General features: G+C 48.6%; 1 protein-coding gene across 2 annotated transcripts in view; it reads left to right on the top strand.

Annotated features, from left to right (window-relative positions):
• The window catches only part of Sap30bp (SAP30 binding protein), a 40199-nt gene extending 18505 nt beyond the window's left edge, over positions 1-21694 (top strand). The window contains exons 4-11 of one of the 2 annotated variants that reach the window (XM_008831388.2): positions 8032-8074; positions 13781-13869; positions 16421-16512; positions 17282-17342; positions 17743-17794; positions 18601-18659; positions 19743-19827; positions 20121-21694. In XM_008831388.2, the coding sequence (XP_008829610.1) occupies positions 8032-8074; positions 13781-13869; positions 16421-16512; positions 17282-17342; positions 17743-17794; positions 18601-18659; positions 19743-19827; positions 20121-20302 (663 nt within the window). In that variant the 3' untranslated portion in view covers positions 20303-21694. The remainder of the gene's footprint in view (positions 1-8031; positions 8075-13780; positions 13870-16420; positions 16513-17281; positions 17343-17742; positions 17795-18600; positions 18660-19742; positions 19828-20120) is intronic. The other variant, XM_008831389.3, reaches the window with a different exon arrangement.
• The last annotated feature ends 920 nt before the right edge of the window (positions 21695-22614 follow it).

Here is a 22614-nt window from a genome sequence, read left to right as displayed (position 1 = left end):
AAAAATAAGGCATTTCCTTCCCCCCCCCCCACCTTTTCTTCAGGCTACAAGGCCAAGCTGGAGCTGTCTTAATTTGTTTTGGCAGGCTCCTATTTAACCCTTCCTGTAGAAACCTCTCTGGCTCTGGTCGGTGAGCTGAACCTTCCTGTCTGTGAGCCGTCTGGGAATGAAGGCAACTCTAGTGCATCCATTGTGGCCCCACCAACTTCCGCCCATTTTTCTGATAAGTGCAGTGTTTCCATCCCTGTATGGGCAGTGTGCCTGTGGAGGGGCCCAGTCCTGGCCCACAGGATGCAACTGAAGGAAATGTACTCGTGGTAGTTTTTCTCCAGAGCACTGTGCTGTAGGGTCAGGATCTGGATCACAGAGGCCTGTTCCCAGAGAGCATTGGGTTCTGGGACTACACTGAGCCACAGAGTTGTCCACTGTATCCTCCAACCATGACTCTGTCAAACCATCATCAGCATCTTTTTCTTCTGGAGTTCAGAGGAATTTTGACAGAATCCAGAATTGCTGATTTCTTGGTGACTCGCATCCATCTCATAAATCCTTATTTGGGGCACAGGGCTTTTGGTTTAGTTGTTTTAGACAGGAGAAGGGTTGAGACAAGGTCTCGAACAGCCCAGGTTGGCCTCAAACTTATGGTCCTCCTGTGTGCACCTTCCAAGTACTGTGATTACAGAAAACGTTGTTTTGGCTGTCATCTTGATGCACCCAAGAGGGCTTCCTGGGGATAGTATACCAGTCTGAAGCTGCATATAGTCTCATGGTTCAGAACACGCCTTCCTGGGCTGTTGTGAAAATTAAAAGAGCTCATTAAATTGAAGGGCTTAACATAACCTAAAATTTTTCCCTTGGATTAAATTTTCTTATTTTATCTTCAGTGTATGACCTGTGATATAATGAATGTTAAATAAATTATTTATGGAATAAGTAAATGAGCTAACCAGTAATTGTCCTTTATTGTTTTGTAGATTTGTTCTTTGCTTCAAGGCAGGATTTTGCTGTTACTCAGTCTGGTCTTACGTGGTCCTGGGCTTAAGTGGTCAGCCTCCTAGAGTAGCTGGGACTACTGGCAAGAACCACAGCCAGCTTAATTGTGTCGTGTCCCCCACCCCCACCCCCGGATTTAGGAGCATTAGACCCAGTGGTAAGAAAGAGGCTGCAGGATTGGGTATAGTGGTGCAAACCTGTAATTCCAACACTCCTGAGGGACAAGGCAGGAGGCTCTGCAGGTTCTGAAGTTCTGGGCTATATAAGCAAGACCCTGTCTCAGACAGGAAGAAGGAGGATGCAGGGGGAAAAGACACAAATTTGAGTTTTAAAAAAAAATTTTTTTTTTTTTTTTGGTCTTTTTGAGAAAGATTCTCCCTGTAGCCCCAGCTGACCTGGAACTCGCTATGTAGACCAGGCTGACCTTGAACTCACAGAGATCCGCCTGCCTCTGCCTCCCGAGTGCTGGGACTACAGATGTGTACCACCACGCCTGGCCTTAAAAATTTTTTTAATTCAGCTTTGGTACCTCTCCCTCCTACCAGCCTCCTGTCAGCCATTATTGCCAGTCTAGCTCCTTTGTTTACTGCTCTTCTGCCTCTTTCTGGTGTTTTCAGTGAATTCACAGTGAATTGAGTTGAGCAGGTTTGGAGCCAGGGTTTACTACATGGCATCTGAGGGTAGCCAGGAAACCTTGCACTGCACTAAAAAAAAAACAGTGGAGAGTGTCTGTGCTGCATATGGATCTGCGAACACCTGCTGTAGGCTAGACAGTTTGAGTATACAGAATACAGATGTCCTCACTGGCCAGGAAGGAAGGGGAGAGGAAACTATCAGGCTGAGGTCTGGGATTTGCGTAGCGCTTACTTTCTAGATAAGGGAGGGCAGAGAGCTGTAGAAAGGGAGGGAGAAGGCTAAAACAAGGGGTGGGGGCTGTGGGCCATAGTGAAGATTCTTTAGGGAAAGGGTTTTTTAGGGGAGGGGATCTTGGTTTGGTTTGACTAGTCCACATTAGTCTTGAACTCAAAGCAGTCTCTTACCTCAGCCTCTTGGGTGCTGGGATTATAGCTGCCATGCCTGACTGTAAGGATTCATTTCTTTTTTTTTTTTAATTTATTTTTATTTTATGTGTATGTGTGTATTGCCTGCATGTAGGTAAATGCACCCATGTTGTGTGATGCCCGAGGAAGACTGAAGAGGCTGTGGGATCCCCTGAACTGGAGTTACGGACAGTTGTTAGCTGCCATGCCAGTGCTGGGATTTGAACCTGGGTCTTCTGCAAGAACAACCAGTGTTCTTAACTGCTGAGCCATCTCTCCAGCCCCAAGGATTCTTTTTTTTGGTCTTTTTGAGACAGGGTCTCCCTGTAGCCCCAGCTGTCCTGGAACTCACTATGTAGACCAGGCTGGCCTTGAACTCACAGAGATCCGCCTGCCTCTGCCTCCTGAGTGCTGGGATTAAAGGCGTGCACTACCACGCCTGGCAGATTCATTTCTTAAGTAAACTCTGCTCATTAAGTAAGGTAGCATTTAGGACTTTGTAACTACATAGACTGTTATAGGGCTGAGAGAGCATGAAGTTAATTGGTACTGCTTTACCAGTCTGCCTTCCCAGCTACCAGATGACATTGTCCACCTGGGAACACCCAATCTGTTGTGTGCTTGCCCTTCCCCTTACTGTGCTCTGTTGAGGGTGCTTTCTCTGTGCCTACTGTTCCCAAAGCTGAGAAGAAACCATGGCTTATTGACTGACAGAATCCAGATGTCAGAGGATGTCCGTGCTATGACAAGACTGTCAGTGGAGCTTGTGCATGTCTTATGGGACTTGCTCCAAGACGGGCTGAGGAAGGTTGGCTGTAAAACCTCCATTCTCTCCATCAAGACCTGTTACTTTGATGAGTAAATCCTCTCAGCTCAGATGACAGCTCCTCCAGTTCTGTGGGTCCGTATCATTTGTATCTCCTTCCTCTGCTCCAGTCGACTCCACTGGTGGCATAGTTCTTGTATCCTCTGCATGGGAGCCACATTCTATGGACAACAAGTCTCCTGCCACTGACCTACAGTGTAGCTGGTGCATTTCTTACGTCTCTCATAATTGCTGAAAAAAACAAATTGGCAGGTTCACAGCACTGTCCTCAGGCTACTCGGCACTTCCTGTTGTAGCTGTTTAGTCTCAGGCAAAGGCTAGGGAGAAAGACAGAGTGTAAACAGGAGATGAGTCCTTGCCTCAGTCACTCCCTCTCTCCCTCTCTCTCTGTCCCTCTCTCCCTCTCCCTCTCTCCCTCTCTCTCAGATTGGGTTTCACTATGTAACCCTGCCTACCTGTCCTCAAACTCCACCTGGCTCTGTTTTGTTTTCTGAGGGTGTTGATACATAACCTGGGCTAACCTAGAATTTGAGATCCACCTGCCTCAGCCTCCTGTGTGCTGGGATTGTAAGCCTGTGCCAGGGTGTTGATACATAGCCTGGGCTAACCTAGAATTTGAGATCCACCTGCGAGATCTACTTCAGCCTCTTGTGTGCTGAGACTACAAGCCTGTGCCCTCATGCCTGATTAAAGTTTGATTTTGTTGACAAGTTCAGCATGTGAGCCCTAGTCATTCTTCCATCCCTCCTTACCTTCTGCTTGGCTTCCATTGGGAAGCTATGGGTTTAGATTTTACCTGCTGTTTTCCTTGTGTCTTAATTGGATTTGAACAAGGGGACTGAAGAGATTGACCTCAGAGCTCCTCTCCTTTCCTCAAGTGATGCTATTTTCATTTCCCTCCTAGAGGTGAGGCCCTCAGTCTCAGGGCTGGCTTGTCTAGGCTGTGGGTTCCAGGCCTACTGGCTGCTGCAAACAAGCGTCTGCAGTTTAAGTTAATTACTTTGACTAACTGGAAGTCAGAGGGAAGGATCTGTACAAGTCCAGACAGGTGTCCCTTGGGCATTTGGAAACCTTGCTTTAGGGAAAGGAAAGCGGAACCATGGTTTCTTCTTGTTCTTTGTTTCCTCATGGTGCCCCTTCTGGTCTCTCTAAGAGATCATCAGTCTCCTTCCTAGAGCAGGTTTGGAGGCACCCACTTCTTAGCCTATTAGTTTTATGATGTGAACCTGTCTTACATTTCCATAACTGTTATTAACAGTATTTCACTACACGTGTTTTCTGATGCTATTGCTAGCTTCAGCTTAGCTCTCTCTCATGGATGTTGGGTTCAGTCCATACAGAATTCCTAGTATCTGGCAAGATAGGTAGGAGGCTGTCTCTCTGGACCTTTGTGTGGGTTTTATTTTTTCCTCTTCCCATCTTTTTTTTAAGTTTTTTTTTTCTTCTTAATTTTATGTGTATAAGTGTTTTACTTACATAAATGTATACGCACTACATGCATGCAATGCCCAGAGAGGCCAAAACAGGGTGTTGGATCTCCTAAAGCTGGAGTTATAGCTAGTTGTAAGCTACCATGTAGGTGCTAGAAACGAACTCGGGTCCTCTGTAAGGGCAGCCAGTGCTCTTAACCACTGAACCATCTCTCCAGCCCCTTGATTTTTGTTTTTTGTGTGATACACAGCCTCTCCTAGTTCTGCCCACCCTGTCACTGGTGGTCAAGGCTCCTAAGGTCATTATTCTATGCCAAAAGAGTTGCCACTTTCATTACATTAAACTTAACATCGGTGCATAATTGACTATAAATGGTTCTGAAAAGCATCTCTGACTTTGGAGCCATTGGGGGAGGGGCATATGTTTATTCGTTTGCAGTGCTGTAGCTCAAACTCAGGATCTTGTGCATACTAGGCAAGTGCCGTACCATGGAACTGTACGTCCCTGAAAAGATTCTTTGGGGTGTTTAAACCCATCTTCAGTGTCCTCCCTCCCCCCTGAGCTTCCCTGTGCTCCTGAAGTCTGGATCTGTCTCCATGGAAGAACAAGTAAAGCTGTAGCTCTGCACTCTGCACTTGCACACTCCAGGGAAGTTTCCAAATGAGGCTGCTTTGCCAGAGTGTGTACCTTAGGAACCAAAAGAACTTGAGGTGTCTTTGGGGCAGCTCAGTGTAGTGGCACAGACCCCTGGGGTTTACCAGGCTCACACTCCGCTTATTGGTCTCAGCAGAACTACCTTCCAAATCATGATTCTGACTGTTGGATTTTTCTCATCTTCCTAAGGGACTAGTACACAATCTTGGCCCCTTCCTAAAGAACACTGCTCTGTATGGCTTCGGGGCTGTGCAGGCTTATTTATACATTTGGCTTATGGGATCCTTTTAGGACAGGAGACTATTCTGTCGTTTGAAGTTGAGTCCATGGTCTGCTGATCAGCACTTAACTCAGAGGCATCAAAAGTTGACAGGCCTGTAGAGCTAAGTTCCACTGTGGTAAGTTGAATGGGCCTGAGATTTTGATATGGAGGAGTTTGAATTGAGGAAGGGTCCCGTACCTTAGCTCAGGATACTCTGGGAGCATTCCCACCCTTTTCTCTATTAACAGGGTAGAGAAGCAAAGGCCAAAATGGTTGACAAATTGAAATCAGCTGCAGTTTATCCTTTTCATTTTTTTTTAAACTGAGTAGAGATTAAAAGAAAAGTGGGGGGAGGGGCTGGAGAGATGGCCCAGCAGTTAAGAATACTGGTGGTTCTTGGAGAAGACCCAGGTTTGAATCCCAGCACCCACATGGCAGCTAACAATTGTATGTAACTCCAGCTCCAGTTCCAGGGGATCTGACAGCCTCTTCTGTCCTCCGAGGGCATTGCATGACACAGGTGCACTTACCTACATGTAGGCAATACATGCATACACGTAAAATAAAAATAGTAAATGCTTAAATAAAAGAAAAGCAGAAGTATGCTTCCTGCCTGTGATTTTATTTATTTATTTATTTATTTTTGGTCTTTTTGAGGCAGGGTCTCCATGTAGCCCCAACAGGCCTGGAACTTGCTGTGTAGACCAGGCTGGCCTCTGCCTCCCAAGTGCTGGGATTAAAGGCGGTGCACCACCACACCTGGCTCACCATATCATGTTCTTACAGAGACAGGACTGAATAACCTCAGCTAGGCCAGCCAGCCCCAAAATACACACTCTACCAAATACACCCTGAGCCCTGCATCAACAGGGTCATAAAAGCTATTAAAAGGCTCGGGGAAGCTCCTGACCTTACTCTACCTGGGGAGCCCCTAAAAGGACAAATATTTTTTTCCCTTTAAAGGGATGTGACATGTCTGGTGACCAACTTTCTGTCATCTGAGGTAGACCCCAGAGTAGAATTCAGTGACTATCAGGCCTACCCTCACAGTTCTCTATTTCTACCCATAAAAGAGGGTTAATAGGAACTGGGCTTGAGAAAGAGAGAGTTTGGGTCCCTTAGAGTTCACAGACCAGTCCCTTATATGACCAGCCAAGTGGCTGGGGGGAGGTAGGATGTACCCAGCTGACGTTTTCCCACAATTAGCATCCAGAAACCTGTCTCCAGTAGGAAAACTATAAGAAAGTTCTACAGTCCCACACTAGTTACAGGAATGCTCCTTAACATTGATTTCTCCAGAGGAGAAAGGAATTGTCCCCTGAGAGACTGGCACTGTCTGTAGAGCAGTTGATTTATGACTTCAACCAGAACTTGATGTGGCAGTCCTCCAGGCCCGCCTCCCGTTCTCTACTCCAGACCAGTCTGAGCCTCTTCTTTGCCTACCTGATTGGCAAGGGTGAGTGCCTGGAAGGGACATGTTGCTAAGCAGCCTGGCTTCAACATTGTACCCTTGCAGTTTGAATGAATAGCTGCAGTGTTCAGAAAAGGGGAGTTTGGGCCTGTCTGAGAATCAGGAAGGACTTTTTTTTGGGGAAGGGTGTCTGGTTCTGGCACAGAGCCATACATAGCTTGGGAGGGAATTTTGAAACCCTCCATATACCTTCCCTCCCGAGGCTGACTTGGAGCATGACTTGGTACAGGGAAGTCTAGCTTGGCAGCTGTTTTCACAAGAAGATCTTGTGGCAGTTGCTACTGTCTAATCTTCACTGAGAAGAGGGAAAGGAAATGAGATCTGACGCCCTTCTGTGAACTCAGTTCTTGCCATTTTGATCATTCGTCCTAATTTGGTACTTAAGATCTCTGATCTTACTGAGTTCCAGGAAAGCCAGTGTGTTCTTGTCTTTTTACATCTGTGTCCACAGAGGCCAGGGAAGGCCTTTCTCCCTGTGGTGCCAGAAGCTTGTAACCTAGGGCTTAACCTGTCACTTTCCCTGCCTTGGTTTGAAGAGGAAGCAGTGAAATAAGACTTTGACAAGAAGCCTTTGCACCTGGGTTTCTGCAAAGCAGTTGAAGTAACTGTATATTAAGTTTTGGGAAAAGCTTTTCTTTGGAGAAAATACAGAGCCAACATCAAGAGGGCAAGGGCCAATGAGAGCCAGAGAGGCCACCACGAGCTTAGCTTTTCCGAGGCTTCATTTAGTCACTCACAAAGGCTTCTGTGAACCGCTCCTTAATCCTCATGGTAAAGTCTGCCCTGTTTGTTTGTATGTTTGTTTGTTTAAAATAAAAATAAGCCAGGTGTGGTGGCAGAGGCAGGCGGATCTCTGAGTTCAAGGCCAGCCTGGTCTACATAGTGAGTTCCAGGACAGCTGGGGCTACAGGGAGACCCTGTCTCAAAAAAAAAAAAAAAAAAAAAGACCAATAAGATAAAAATAAGAAAATTCTCCCCAGAGCAGGAGTTAGATGTTACAGGGGGTTCCCTGTGAAGCAGTGCCTAGTGGTTTGTTCAGATAAGCTTTCCCACCCCAGGGAGAGCCAAAGCAGGGCACAGGTCATCCTGGGGCAGTGTGGATCAGTGTTGCTTTCTCTTGGAGGCTGTGGAGAAAGACTGGTGTGGGCTGCGGAGCTCCCGGCTGCTGCTGTGATGAGGGAGAAGCATTCCAAGGCTCTGGGGTCCCAGGAGCCCTTGAAGCGCTACTTGCTGTTAGTGTGCTGGCCATACTCTCCCCTCTTCGTCTTCCATTAAAAACCAAGGTGTCTCAGTGAAGAGAGTATCTCTGGCTCAGGAGCCCAAACTTACCTTTGTGTTTCTTTCTCTCTTGCAGGATAATACAGAAGTAGAGAAGCGGGATCCCCAGGAATTAGTTGGTAAGTGCCCCAAGGGTATAATTCTGAGCCTTGGCCTGAGCAAGCTGGCCTCTACCCCTTTCCAGGCCCCTGTTCCTTTGGGCATCTCTGCAGTGAGCAGTCTCCTCCTCAGGGCCTTTGGCATTTCCTAGGGTGACTGGGTGAGTCCTCCAGGCAGTAGTTCTTTGAAAATTGCATTCTTTGTGCATTTGCTGGGCTTTGGCTAGTTGCCAGTGTTGTTAAGAGGGCGTCCAAGGCCCCCTCAGCTGGGAGCTCATCTTAGTCTTTGCTTCTTCCACTGTGCCCTGCGCCCAACCTTTCTCTCTTTGTACCCCTCCTCCCCCTCCACTAGCTTATTCATGTTGTTCGGGGAGTCGGCATGGAGCTCTGCTGGCACTCTGCTTTGTCCCCAGGCAGGAACATGCCTCACAGCCTTGGCATATTGGTGCCCTTGGTGACTTTGGAGGAACAGAGCCACTTCTGGAAAACTACATACCATCCACGCCCTGTGCCAACCCCCAGCCTCTTAATCCCTTTATAAAGCCACTCAGCTCCTTAAGTTTGGCCATTGACTTTGTAACAGCTCCAAAAGCCCCAGCCAAGGGAAGTTCCTGACCTCTTTACAGGTCAAATCTTCTCTATTACAGCCCTTACGTGGTCCCCCTGGATGTTCTACTAATCTACTTTATTTGGTTCTGCTTCCAAAAGACACCTGCAGCGCCTACTCAGAGCTCATTTGTCCAGCCACCAGGGGAGGAAGAGGAGGGGGCGGGGGTTGTTCAGAGCTCAGAGTTAGCCTAAAAGAGCTCCTCCAGTGCCCCTCCCACCTGTTCTTTTGTTGGGGTCAGGTAAGAGCTCATTCTGGTTTTCTAAAGTGCTAGGAATTGTTGTATTTATCTTCTGCAGACCAGTTAGACAGGACCATGAGGACTCTGCCTTAATCCTTGGGTTCCCTGGTAGATGGAGATCAGGTCTTTCAAATCCTGTAAAGATCGGGGTTTTCTTAAACCTTAGAGTTTGTTCTTTAGAAAATAACAATGTTGGGATCTGACAGTTGGCTTCAAGGGCAGGGGAGGCAAGGTCCACATCTACTAGGAAACCACGTCTAATAGAAAGTAGGCCTGTCTCTAACAGGTGATCCACAAGGCCAGGTATGGTGGGAGCTGCAGCCTCTTCCCTCCGGGTCCCTTCAAACTCTGTTGTTTACTTCTGAGAAACTTTGAGGCTGGAGGTCAGAGAGCAGCCTGTCCATGAACAGGCACAGCAATGCCCTCCCCTTCACTCATTCCAGCAGTGTCAAGCGAATGGTGGAATGTGTGTGGGTACCAGCCAATCAGTCAGCTCGGCCCCAGACTTCTTCCATCGCCAACGTGGACTTGGCACTTTTTCTGTTTCGTGTTTGGGTCTTTTTTTTTTTCAGACAAGATATCTGTATGTTGCCCAAGTTGGTTTTGAACTCAGGTCTTCCTTAGCGTCCCGAAGACCTGATATTACAAGTAGATGCTATCACACCCAACCTCTGTGCGATGTTTTAAAAATGGCTTTATTGAGGTATAATTCATAGAGTACGAATTGCCCGTTTTAAGTGTGCCATTTGGTGAATTAGCGTTGTCTGTTTTTACAGTTTCATAGAAATTAGGGTCCATTGACTCTTGAGCTAGATCTCTCCCTGTTGAGAGGGCCATCCTGGGCATTGCTGCATGTTTAACCCCAAAATTGTTCGCTACCACCTGCATACCACAAGCACTTTCTTTTCCTTCCTCCATGTGAAATAACAGTATCTCTCCAGACATTGCTGGGTGTCCACTTAGGGAGCAGCATCACCCCAAGTTGAGAACTCCAGGTGTAGATCAGTTTTCCTATCTGGCTTCCTTTCTTGGCCTGATGCTTTAGAGACCCACGTTATTGAACATCTCCATTCTCCTTTTTGTTTCTGTCTTTGTCTCAGGAGCGTCTCACTGTAGGCCACACAGTCTGTTTATGTGCTCCCTTATAAGGGACACAAGTACATCTTTCAGCCACATAGGTTTGATCCTCTTTTCTCACTGAGGAGTAGATGATGGTAGGTCAGGTCCTCTTCTGAAGATGTCATTACTTTAGTGCAGAGTAGCTTCCAGTGGTGATATCTTTGTTAGCCCCTCTGCCCAAACTCAGCTCCTTTAGTTAACTACTCCAGGTGTCAGGATGCAAGCTGCTCCCCTAGTGTGGGAAATATTACCATTTGTGTAGACCTACCCCACCTTTAAAAGAACCAGCAAAAACCAAGAGGCTAATTCAGAGTGTCTCCAGAGCTGTGCTGTCCAGACCCCCTAACCCCACCCTTCCCCAACAGGTGCCTGGAGCAGTCCAGTCCAGGTGGGTTCTCTGGTTCACTCAGGAGCTGGAAACACCTTCTGCTTCCTGCCCACTGCCCCTCAAGTATCCTGCAGACATCCATAAACCCCTAGGCTTGCTTCTCCTGCTCTCTTCCCTGCCATAGTCTAAGTCCATGAGACTACTCTGCTCAGATTCCTACCTGGTAGCCATGGATACTGAAGATGTGTTCAGATAGAGGCATGCATAGGGTATGACAACAAGCTTCTCCAATCTTAAATGTAGGCCCCGCCCCTGCCCCCCCCAAGCAGCAGCTACAGACATAGGTACTGCCCCCAAGTGTCTGTGGATACACTGCTTGACAGATTTCCTGGGAAAATGATTTGGGGCTCTGGCTGCTCCAAGAAAGATACATGGGACTGATAACGTTCTACATTGGCTTTATTCTGGAATGTAGGAAAGAGAATCACTGAAAAATTACTTCTGAAATCTGCAGTAAACTTCTGTTTTCCAGAATGTCCCCTTTCTTGTCAATTACTACCCTCCACCCACACACACATACCCCTGCAGTTCCAAAGGGGTTCCCTCCTTCTGTTATACTGTCTACCAATTATGCTCCAGAGGGTGGGGGATTGCTATGGCAACAGTATCACACCCTGTTTTTTTAAAAAGCTTTCCTGGCAAATGCCAAAGGGCACCCTTTGTCTCCCTGTCACATGCACACATACCCTCTCCAGCCCAGAGAAGAGCTTAACCCTCCTTCTTTATGTGCCCAGCACCTGCCAAGGCTTTCTTGCTTTTGTTACTAATGATCACAAAATGCCAGGACCAGCTCTTTCCAGTTGCTTCCACTCTGAACTAGCCCCTATAGCCTGTTTAAGCTCTGGCCTGAAACTTCTGCCTATCCTTGAGCTCAGAGGAGGAGAAAAGTCAAGGTGTGGCTTGAACTCCAGCCAGAACTGGTGGTGTCTTTACTTTGAGGGTCAGGAGACAGCAGAAAGGTGCTGGGCATAGAGGAGGTGTAGGCTGCAGTTGCATCTCAGACCCACAGCAGGACCTTTGATCTATGTCGCCCAGTCTGTCCTTAGGGTGTGTCCAGTTACAATCTACTACTGATGGTACTGAAAACCAGCACACGTACTTGTGTTTTAAGCCTTGGGCTTGAGCCCTGGCCTCCATGTGGGACCACAGCAGCAGAGCCGGCAGAGTCTTTAAGGCCTTTGGGTCTTGCGAACCTTATACCCAGCCTTGCTCAGCACAGTGATGGTAAAACTAAAACACAGAGATCAAAGCCTTATCTGCTAAGAAAATATTAACCTAAGCTGAGTGGAACAGAACACATTTGTAGTCCTAGCTAATCAGGCCAAGGCAGGAGAGTCACTCAAGCCCAAGCTTGAGATCTACATGAGGGTCTCTCTCTCTCTCTCTCTGTCTTGTGTTCTCTCTCTCTCTCTCTCTCTCTCTCTCTCTCTCTCTCTCTCTCTCTCTCTCTCTCTCTCTCCCCCCTCCCCTTCAAATCCCTTGAGATCTGAAATTTAAAGGGGGGTGCGGCTAGAGAGATGACTGAGCACTTAAAAGTGCTTGCTGCTCTTGAAGAGGACATAAATTCAGTTCCCAGCACCTATTTCAGACTGCTCACAACTTTAATGTAACTCCAGCTCCAGGGGACTCCCAACTCCTTCTGGAATCTGAGAGCACCTGCACTCACACAAGCACAGACCCACACACAGACATACACATAATTTTTTAAAATAAAATAAATCTTGTTTTTCAAAAATCCAGCCTTGGGGCTGGAGAGATGGCTCAGCGGTTAAGAACACTTGTTGTTCTTGCAGAAGACCCGAGTTCAAATCCCAGCACCCGCATGGCAGCTAACAACTGTCCGTAACTCCAGTTCCAGGGGATCTGATGGCCTCTTCTGACCTCCATGGGCATTGCATGACATGGGTGCAAGTTACCTACACGAAGGCAGTACACACATACACATAAAATAAAAATAATAAAGGCATGGTGTGGTGGCGCACGCCTTTAATCCCAGCACTTGGGAAGCAGAGGCAAGTGGATCTTTCTGAATTCAAGGCCAGCCTGGTTTACATAGTGAGTTCCAGGACAGCTGGAGCTACAGGGAGACCCTGTCTCAAAAAGACAAAAAAAAAAATTAAAAAAAAAAAAAACGGCCTTGAAGCTGGATGTGGTGGCACACACCTTTAACCTCAGCATTTGGGAGGCAGAGGCAGGAGGATCTTTGTGAGTTCAAGGCTAGCCTGGTCTACATAGCAAGTTCCAGGTCAGCTGGGGCTACAGGAAGAACCTGTCTCAAAAAGACCAAAAAAAAAAATCCAGCCTTGGGGCAGGCGACCAGGAAAGCTGTGTCACTGCAGCACCCTCCACGTAGGTACCCATCAGCCCTAAAGAGCTTCTCTAAGAAATAGCTGAGCTCAGGTCCTAGTACACAGTAGGTCCCCAATGAGTACTTAGCTGGATGCTATTGATGGTGGCTCGTTCATTCTTTCCCTTCCCCTGCCCCACCCTGTTCTATCCACTATTTGCTCACTGTATGGTCCTTTTCATGAAAGAATGTTTCAAAGAACACAGTCTTACAACAAACAGTACATTGTCTTTGTGGTCCAGAGCAAGACTCTGAAGTCCCAGGGTGACCAGAGGCTACAGAGTAGGGAGTGAGGAGAGAGGGGGCGAGGCTTGGGTAGGCAGTGGCTAATCTCTGAGGGAACTATCCTTGGGAGTTGTGATTCTTCACATCAGAATCAGGCCTTTTGTTAAAGTTTCTTTAGGCACTAACTAGCAGTTTGGGATCCAAAACATTGGGAAACCTAAACAGAACCTCTCCTAGGCTACAGCCTAGGCAGATCATCCCCAGACAAGAACGGCACCAAGTAGCTCTGACTTCAAGTCTTAGGAGAGATGTTTTAGGGACTACCCTGTGGGAGGCTGGACTTGGCTTTCGCTGTGAGCTGATACATGTCTCCTCCAGCCCTGGGTTCAGAGTATTCTGTGTTGGCAATTTGAGATTATGATTAACAGGGCAGGAGAATTTATACTGCAGAAATGACAAACGCTTTACATTGTGGTGCCAACTGATTGTCAAATACTTCCCAGCAGATCACTAGACATGCTTGTTCCTTAGTCGTTAGTCACTGGAGCTTGGTAGCATGTGTTATTTACATCTGTACCCTCTACCTGAACTTCCCCTTCTCCCAGGTTGGCACATGGCGGGCTCTTCCTGACCATTTGATCTCAACTCAGGTAACATTCTCCAAGAGGCCATACCTGACCACCCTGCTTCATTGTTTTCACAGCATGTATCCCTCTCTGAAAATGTTTTATGTGCTTGTGTTTTATGTCCCCTGCTTTTATACCCTCACCTATAAAATTTCCCCTCTGTTTTTTCAACAGCCTCTTTTTCTGAAAGGGTCCGTAACATGTCACCTGATGAAATCAAGATCCCACCGGAACCCCCTGGCAGATGTTCAAATCACTTGCAAGTAAGTACAAGGCCTGGCTGCTAAGGCCTATGTGGATGAAATGGTCTGGGTTCCATAGTCTGGTTATGTCATAACCATCAGAGGCCATGGCAAGGAAAGGGACCAAGTCAGTGAAGCTGCCAGGTAGACAGGAACCCACGTCTTAACCAGATCCCAGGAATGGCACCCACTGCCACACCTGCCACGTGCTGTCCATCTTGGGCCCTCAGTGAGGTCCTAAGTTGTAACAAAGTAATATACCTCTTCTCTACAACCTAGCTGAGCCAGAGGAGCTTCTCAGAGAGAACTTTGCTAAAAAGAAAAAAATATCTGAGGACTCATCAGAACGTAAAATCAGTTACAGAAGAGCAAACACAGCATTTAAATGCATAAAACTCCTATCCTTGTACTTCTTATTCAGTAGCTTCCTGCGTTCAGATCCAACCTGAGGTTTTAAAAGCCCAAGGAACTGGAACTGTTCACATGTGAAATTGCTCCCTGGGAAAGAGGACCTCAATATGGCTGAGATTTTAGCCCATGTGGTTATTTCTCCTTGTTCCTTTGTAGGTTTCCCTGTGAGTGGGACTAACAATAGGGCAGGTTGGCCATGGCTACATAGTCATGGACCCAATCCACCTGCTCTGCCTTTGATCCCACAGCTTCTTCTGGGTGCTCCTGCTATACAACAAGCCCAGGGCACCACCCGAACGGATGGGTGACTAATGAGGCCTATGGCTGAGGAATGCAGCCGGCCAGGAGGGCCAGTGTCGGCTAGGGGCACAGCACAGATTTTCTTCCTTTCCGGAAGTCTCCTCCCTTTGCTGAGTCGTCTGCCTCCCTCCCCATCACCCCTCAGGATGGCGTCACCCTCCATGCCAGACAAGTGCAAGCCTGTGAGGACAACTCCGGAGGCCTGCTAGACAGACCCGACCAGCCACTCAGCCCTTAGGTTTAGATAACTCCAGAGGCCTGCTAGACAAAACCAAACAGCCACTCAGCCCTTAGGTTCAGAATCTTCTTTTTCGATCCTCCTAGGGGTAGAAACCATGGCATTTAAACAAATGGCAAATTCTTCCTGATGACCCTGGAGCCCCAGCCAAGTCAGCTATAAGAGGGGTTCTCATGCTGCTGAGCCTCCTAGGTAAGGTCTCCCTCCAGTACCCTGGAGGAGGCAGCACCTAGGAAAGCAGCTTGTCCCTGTCAGCCTCTCTTCCCTGGTAATTGTTTCTACCAGCCCACTTCCTTACTCCTTTCAGCAGAAGGATTTGACCTTCTTACCAGGAGAATGGGCCCCATCTGACATGTCGCTAAGGTGATCTCTAGCCTTTCCTGCCTTCTCCTACAGGTGAAGTGTGCCCAGATCTTTTCCTTCTCTACTAGCAGGGAGGCTGCAGTTAGCTCTTGAGTTGGACCACTGCACCAGACCACTCTTCTCAGAGAAGAACCTGCCCTGAGCCTCTTCACTGGCACTGGGCAACACTGATGCCATCTGCCACAGGCATTGTGTCTTTGGGCCTGGCAGGATCCCTTTCCTGAGGAAACCTGTATCTCTGGCTACAGTCAGTAAGCTTGGATCATGACAGTGGTTCTCCTGTTTTCCTAGGCCAGGGATCTGTGAGGGAGGTTTTGTTTTTTTTGTTTTTTGTTTTGAAACAGGATCTCCCTGTAAGTTCCAGCTGTCCTAGAACTCACTGTGTAGATCAGGCTGGCCTTGAACTCACAGAGATCTGCCTACCTCTGCTTCCCAAGTGCTGGGACTACGGGCGTGTACCACCACGCCCAGCTGTGAGGGAGTTTTGATGAGAGATTAGCTCTTGACTCTTGATGGTGGCCCTCAGTGAATTGGCATGAGCCAATCTCCTAGCCACCTAACAAAACACATTTTAAGGCTATTCTAAGGTACAGCTCAGTGATACAGCCTGTGCCTAGCCTGCATGAGGCACTACCACCAAAAGATATGCAGAAAGTTTGTGAGACCAGCTCCAAAAAAGTCTACTCCTGGCTGGGCGTGGTGGCACACGCCTTTAATCCCAGGAGGCAGAGGCAGGCAGATCTCTGTGAGTTCCAGGCCAGCCAGGTCTCCATAGTGAATCCATGACGGCTGGGGCTACAGGGAGACCCTGTCTCAAAAAGAAAAAAAAGTCCTGCCTTCAGCTGAGGTGACACAACGCTTTCCTAGGTCTCCTATGACTCAGGTCTGATAAAGAAAAGACAAGCTTGTGTTGAAGTTTAAACCCAGCTTTCACCCTCACACATCAGCTGACCCTAAGCTCTTCTTTAGGTGGTTGGAGTTGATAACCACTTGTAGACTTGTTTCTTGCCTTCTGATGACTTCTGACTTGGCGTATCTGCTATTCACTCTACTGATAATCTAGAGGAGGTTGGGAGAAATCAGAAATGAAAACTGACCACTTTGGGCCTATCTGTTGAACTCTGGTCAGAGACTGGGTGGAAGGTGAGAGTATGCATGCAGTCAGGCTTCACATGGCTCTGAGGGTCTTGTGTTCATGCCACAGACTGAGTTGGAGGTGGGTAGGCTTCTGTCATGTGCTCCTTCTGTTCTCCGTCATAGGATAAGATCCAGAAGCTTTATGAGCGAAAGATAAAGGAGGGAATGGACATGAACTACATCATCCAAAGGAAGAAAGAGTTTCGGAACCCCAGGTGAGTTTCCCATGAGCCTGCAGACAAGTTAACTCACTAATGTTGAATAGGGACCAGGAAGCTCACCTCAGAAGGTGTTAAGGAGAGGCCAGCTTTAATCCCACCTGAGCCCAAAGGGATTATCACCCAGACTTTTGCTTATACTAGGAACCTGCTAGACACAGCAAACGGTATTAACTGGCCAGAAGTTTGCCAGTGAGATTCAGGTGCAGTGTATGAACCACTCTGGAGTGGTGGCTGAGAGGCCTGAGCTGGAGCCAGGGAGGCCTGGCTTCTGGTCAGCACCCTGGTCTCAAAGGAGGAAGTTCAACAAGGCGATTACTTGTTGTGGCTCTTCTTCCAACTCTAAAACTTGATTTTTGCCTCTTGGTAAAAGGTTTTAGGGACAGAACTATTTGGGGGTCTTATTCTGTTGAATGCTTAGGCTAGTAACGCACCCAAGAAAGAACAGTGTGTGACAGTGGGGACCTACCCTGGTCATCATGTGGGTCTGAGTTAGCCATGCTGACTGAAAGCCAAGAACAGCTGCATTAGGCCCAGCATACAGTTGTCGTCTTGACTCCCTCGTCCTGGCTCCAGCCACAGTCCACCTGTTGAGGGTAAGGAGCCGGAAGTCATGAGGTCGGACTTCTCAGCAGGAAGCTTCATTGGAAGAAGTGAGCTGAGTTTAAAGGCTTCTTTGTCACAGCTCTGAGAGTGGTTGAGATTTCATGCAGGGATGCAGGACCAGTCCAGAGCCTGCTCACTGCTTGTGCTCTTCTCTTTTCAGCATCTACGAGAAACTGATCCAGTTCTGCGCCATTGATGAGCTAGGCACCAACTACCCAAAGGTGCGTCCCCCACACAGGCTGGAAGGTGATGGAGCTTGCTGTATTGGATATGACTTAGAGCCACAGAAAGTTCCATGGAGCAACAGTGCTAGTTAAGGAGCACAGGCCCTATCTATTGTTTGAGCCCCTGTTCTAAAATAGTCTAATTGAGGTGCCAGCCCAGTTAGAACCCAGGCATGGGTCCACTGCCAGCTAGCTGGTGGTGTTGCTAAGCGAGTGTGTCATTTATCCTGTGTTCTTATGAGCTTCCTGCCTGTCCTGTGGCTGGAAATCGGGGATGATGACCGAATCTCTATACTTTCGAGAGGGCTGGGGCTCCAGGCTAGAAAGGTCCATGGTTAGCCATTTGTTATGTGATAGTCTCTGTTGATTCTTGCTTAATTAACCTTTTCTTTTTCAGGATATGTTCGACCCCCATGGCTGGTCTGAGGACTCCTACTATGAGGCATTAGGTAGCATGCCTTCTATTTACTCACCACACACCCATCTATCTCTCCAGTCAGTCAGCCAGTGATTTAAGTGATCCTATATCAGTCTGTGTCTAAGGGATTACTGGTGACTTGACCTTGAATAAGACACTCTATCACTGACTGACAAGACCATCATAGCAAAGACGACAGGTGGTTGAATCAGTATTCTAACACTGATCACTATTAAATTAATGTGAAGAATTGTGGGTACAGTGGAGAGCCTTTGCAAACAGGGTCACCTGACCTGACCATAAGGCTGGGGAGGCCCTGTTGAAGAAGCTATTGGAACTAAGGTTTGGAGAGGTGTAGGAGCCAGAAAGCTCCCAGACAGAAGAGATTTGTGTTTTATGGCCAGTGAGAGCACAGCATGGAGAACTGGAAATAATTTCAGAGTCTAAGCCTTTAGATCTCGATCTCTAGTCTCACGGCAGAAACTTATAGACCAGATCCTGCCTAATTATGTGTATGTTTTGACCTTCACAAGTTTTGTCTTATTTTGAGTTACCATTATCTCAGATAAATTCCATAATTCCAACTTTCTTGGTCAGTAGGAAGATAGTCCTCACTCTGAAGTACAGGATTACCTGAGCCTTTCTGACAGGATGTGCAGCCCCCAGATCCTTGGGGTCAAGGCCCATGTTGGTCAGCACTTGATTTTACCTAGAACAAAAGAATGACAAACCCATGAGGGCCTTTAAGCCAGTGTGAAGAATGCAGAGTCAGGACAGTGAGGCTCCTAGTCAAAAACTACTCAGAATCCCTTGTGACAGCCTGTCTTGTCTCCGTAGCCAAGGCCCAGAAGATTGAGATGGACAAACTGGAAAAGGCCAAAAAAGAGCGAACCAAGGTAAGTGACAGTAGACTCCCAGGATGGAAAGGGCAGGTTTGGAGTGCACAGGTCCTGTTGGCCGAGTCCAAGAGTCCTAGGCTCCCCACACCCCTGCTCTTTGTTGCCTGGTGAGACTCCAAGCAGCCCTGTCCATGGCCTCTGTGCTCAGCCCTCCTATGTGTTTCCCTATGGGTCTCATGTCTGATAGCCACATAATCCCTCATTTTAGACCACTAAACACCATTTCTTCCCTAGAAGTGTGATCTGGATCCTTCAAGAGGATCAGTTGAATCTTAAGATTCAAATGTCATCCTCTAGATCTTGTGCCTTTATGACCAGAGTCCCAAAGACAGATAGCTGGGCATCAGGACACCAGTTCCTCTGGTTAGGGCTGAATACCTCATAGTGACTGTGAGACACAAGACACTCCTCTTCACTTCTAGGCAGAGGTACTGCAGGGCCTGGATGTGCTGTTGACCCTCCCCAAGGCCATGTTTGGCAGACCAGGAGTATGGGAGCTGGTGCAAGGGGATTTGAGGGAGGATCCAGCCCAGAACTCACTATGTAGACCAAGCTGGCCTGAACTCACAGCCACTTGCCTCTGCCTCTCCAGTGCTGGGATTAAAGGCATGTGCCACCACACCCAGCTGGGTTTCTAGTCTTAACCCATGACTGAATCTCCCTTTCTCTTTCCTTCTTCCTTCCAAACTCCAGGCTTATTACAGGGACATGTCTGCAGTGCCTGGGGACCAGGCTGTCCTTCCCCTGTACAGGTGGCACCATCTCCTCCTGGGTGTGAGGAGGAGGGGCCTGGCCAGCTGGTTTTGAACATGTGAGGGGGGGCAGCACAGGCGGGGTGCCGGGCATGTGCAAAAACCTGTGATGCTGGGAGGGATCCCACGTCTGTTGGGAGAGCTCTGAAGAGTGGTAAAAGCCCCTTCAGGCAGTCTCAGGCCCCTCTCCCTCCCCCGGATGCTCCCAGCCAAGGTGGTTTTCAGTGCCTCCTTTGTGTAATGCCAAACTGCTGTCCCCTGGAGCAGACAGTACAGGAAGTGGACACACAGCTCTGCACTGATCTCATTGTCCTCTCTTCCCATCCAGATTGAGTTTGTGACGGGCACGAAGAAAGGCACTACTACCAACGCCACAGCCACCACCACGACTACTGCCAGCACAGCTGTTGCAGGTACAGGCAGCTTGTCCAAGTTCCCATACTGTTGAACTTTGGGGCCATACCAGATAGAGTGAGGGTTCCTGGGTTTGTCTGAGGCAGGTCTCTGCCCAAGGTCAGCCTCAGATCCCAGGGTACGCCTCAGCTGACTAGCTGCCCTAGGGCTTCCTGGACCAGAAACCTCCCAGTTCTTTTCCAAGCCCACCTCTGCCTACTGGGAAAGAGGGCTCGGGTGGCTTCCGGGGGGAATCAGGGGTCGGGGGTGGGGTCCTGCTTTGATCTTGACTTCTCTCTTGCATTATCTCCAGATGCCCAGAAGAGAAAGAGTAAGTGGGACTCTGCCATCCCAGTGACCACAATCGCACAGCCCACCATTCTTACCACCACAGCCACCCTGCCAGCGGTTGTCACTGTCACCACTAGTGCCAGTGGCTCTAAGACCACTGTCATCTCTGCCGTGGGCACCATTGTGAAGAAGGCCAAGCAGTGACCAGAGGACACCTCAGGACTGGACAGGACTATGTGGCCTGGTGATGTTTTGCCCTCTGGCAGGCGCAACTTTGTATATCTCAGGACTGGGCTCTGCTCCACAGATGCCTTCTGAGAGGAGCCCCTGTGGCATTCCAACCAGAAAAACAGTGCAGCAGAGACATTGGGGTGCAGTGGACAGGTTCTGTCCACACACTCTTGGAATCTCACCCAATTAAAAGTACTGCATTCTTCGATCCTGGCACGTCAGGTGCACTGGTCTCTCCTGTGCTGTCTTCAAGCGTATGTGAAGCTCAAAGTGCCCTCCATCTTCTCAGTCAGGACTTGTTGCCTCAGGATGAACAAAAGCTGTTGGCACAGCCCAGAGGAGCAGCCCAGGAAACCACCGTGGTCATTCCCAGCATATGCTTTTTGGCATGGCATGTGGGACCCTAAGGAGGGGGCTAGACACACACCCCTTCCTGTAGTCTGCTTCCCTGATCCCGAAACTAGATCTCAGCAGCTTCTCAGGCAAGAGCCCAGGCCTCTGCTCTCTTGGGTGCAGTTAAACACTCCCCACACTGCTTCTGATACATACCCAGGCATTTGAACTCAGGCCAGGTACCAGAGGGCTAGGATGTGATTCCCAACCTGCACAGGGACCGAGCAAGGCATGGGCACCTGGCCAAGTCTGCCCCAGTCCCTTGTTGCCCAGTGAGTGTGGCCAGCAGGATCCACACAGTGGGGGAGATGAATCACCTCCTGCTCTGGCCAGACCGCCACTCATTGTTTCTGTGAGAGCCCTGCTCTTGTGAGGGCTTCTGTCTCCCCACCCTTCCTCTCTTGTTATCTCTGCCCAGCAGCAGCCCTGGGTAACACCAGTGGCTACTCGGCTGTTCTTGGGGCCCCAAAACAGGTTCACCAAACCAAGATTCTAGAAAGGAGAATTTGCCGTTCATGCCCTTTGGCAGCTCCTCCCACTGCAGCGGAGGAGCTGAGTGTCAGAGAAGGAAGCCAGGCTGTGAAGAGTCCTGCCGCTAACATGGCATCAGCAGAGACTCAGGAAGGTGGTTCTGAAACTGGCTGGCATTTGCTGTGTGATCTGAGGACTGACACACTCTGCCCATTAGGTCCCTAATATAAAAACTGAGTCACACTCACCCTTCCTCTCCTTGACAGGACTCTGCAACCTTGATGAAGAAAGACCTCATACCCTGCAGCCTCTAGCAGGCAGCGCCTTTATTAGCTGAGGACAAGGTCTGTAGAAGGTGACCCAGGGAGATGCAGTGAAAGGGCACTGGCTTCTTGGGCCTACAGTCCAGCATGTGGTCTGAGTCAAGCCGCAGCAGTGACGCTTCATAAGGTGGTCATGTGGAATCAGTGAGACAGTAATACAAGAGCTTTATGAATTGTATTTGTATGTTTCTTTTTTCAGACACTTCTGTTCTAGTTTGTTTCTCCATTGCTATGACAAAACACTGACCAATACCAACTTTGGCTTACATCTCCTGGGTCAGTTACCCAGAGGCAGGAGCTGGAGCACAGGCCATGGAGGATCGCTGCTTACTGGCTTGCTCCCCTGACCTATATTTTATAAGAAAGCTCAGCCTGCTTTCTTATAAAATAAAGGACCACCTGCCCCAGGGTAGCACTGCCCACAGTGGGCTGGGCCCTCCAACATCACTCAAAATTCAAGAAGATCCCCCACAGACATGGTCAAGGCCAGCCCAATGGAGGCAATTCCCCAATTGAGGCTCCCTCTACCCAGGTGTGTCAGGTTGACAACTAAAGCCATCCAGCACAGGCAAGGTCTCTTTGTGACCCTAGCTGACCTGGAATTCACTATGTAGACCAGGCTGGCCCCGAACTCAGAGATCCACCTGCCTTTGCCACCATACCCAACTAGTGGCAGCTGTTAACTGCTTTAAACTGAGGAAAGAAACAAACTAGAAATGAGATCAGCAGGATTGGGGTGTTAACCACGTCCCCATCAAGAATCTTTTTTTTTTTTAAAAGACAGGATCTCATCAAGGCAACCCTCAAGCTCCTGTTCTCTTCTGCCTCCCAAGTGCTGGGATCGCAGGTGTGCACTAGCACATTGTTTATGTGGTGCTAGGACTTGAACCCAGAGCTTCATACATGCTGGACAAATTGTACTACCAAGTGAGCTATATCCCCAACCCTCAGCATGGATCTTTGGCTATGAGACCCTGGATGTCTTGTGGGTACCTCCCCCTCACCATTGTGCCACCTAGTTCAAGCTGTGACTGCCACAGTGTACGCTAGGGCCCACACAATCCCAAGCAGAAATTAACATTCCCAGCCCTGTGAGTT

The sequence above is a fragment of the Nannospalax galili genome, unplaced genomic scaffold, assembly GCF_000622305.1.
Source record: "Nannospalax galili isolate Female #2095 unplaced genomic scaffold, S.galili_v1.0 scaffold634, whole genome shotgun sequence".
Classification (NCBI taxonomy): Eukaryota; Metazoa; Chordata; class Mammalia; order Rodentia; family Spalacidae; genus Nannospalax; species Nannospalax galili.
Note: the sequence above shows the minus strand (reverse complement) of the source record. Positions and strands in the feature narration are given on the sequence as shown.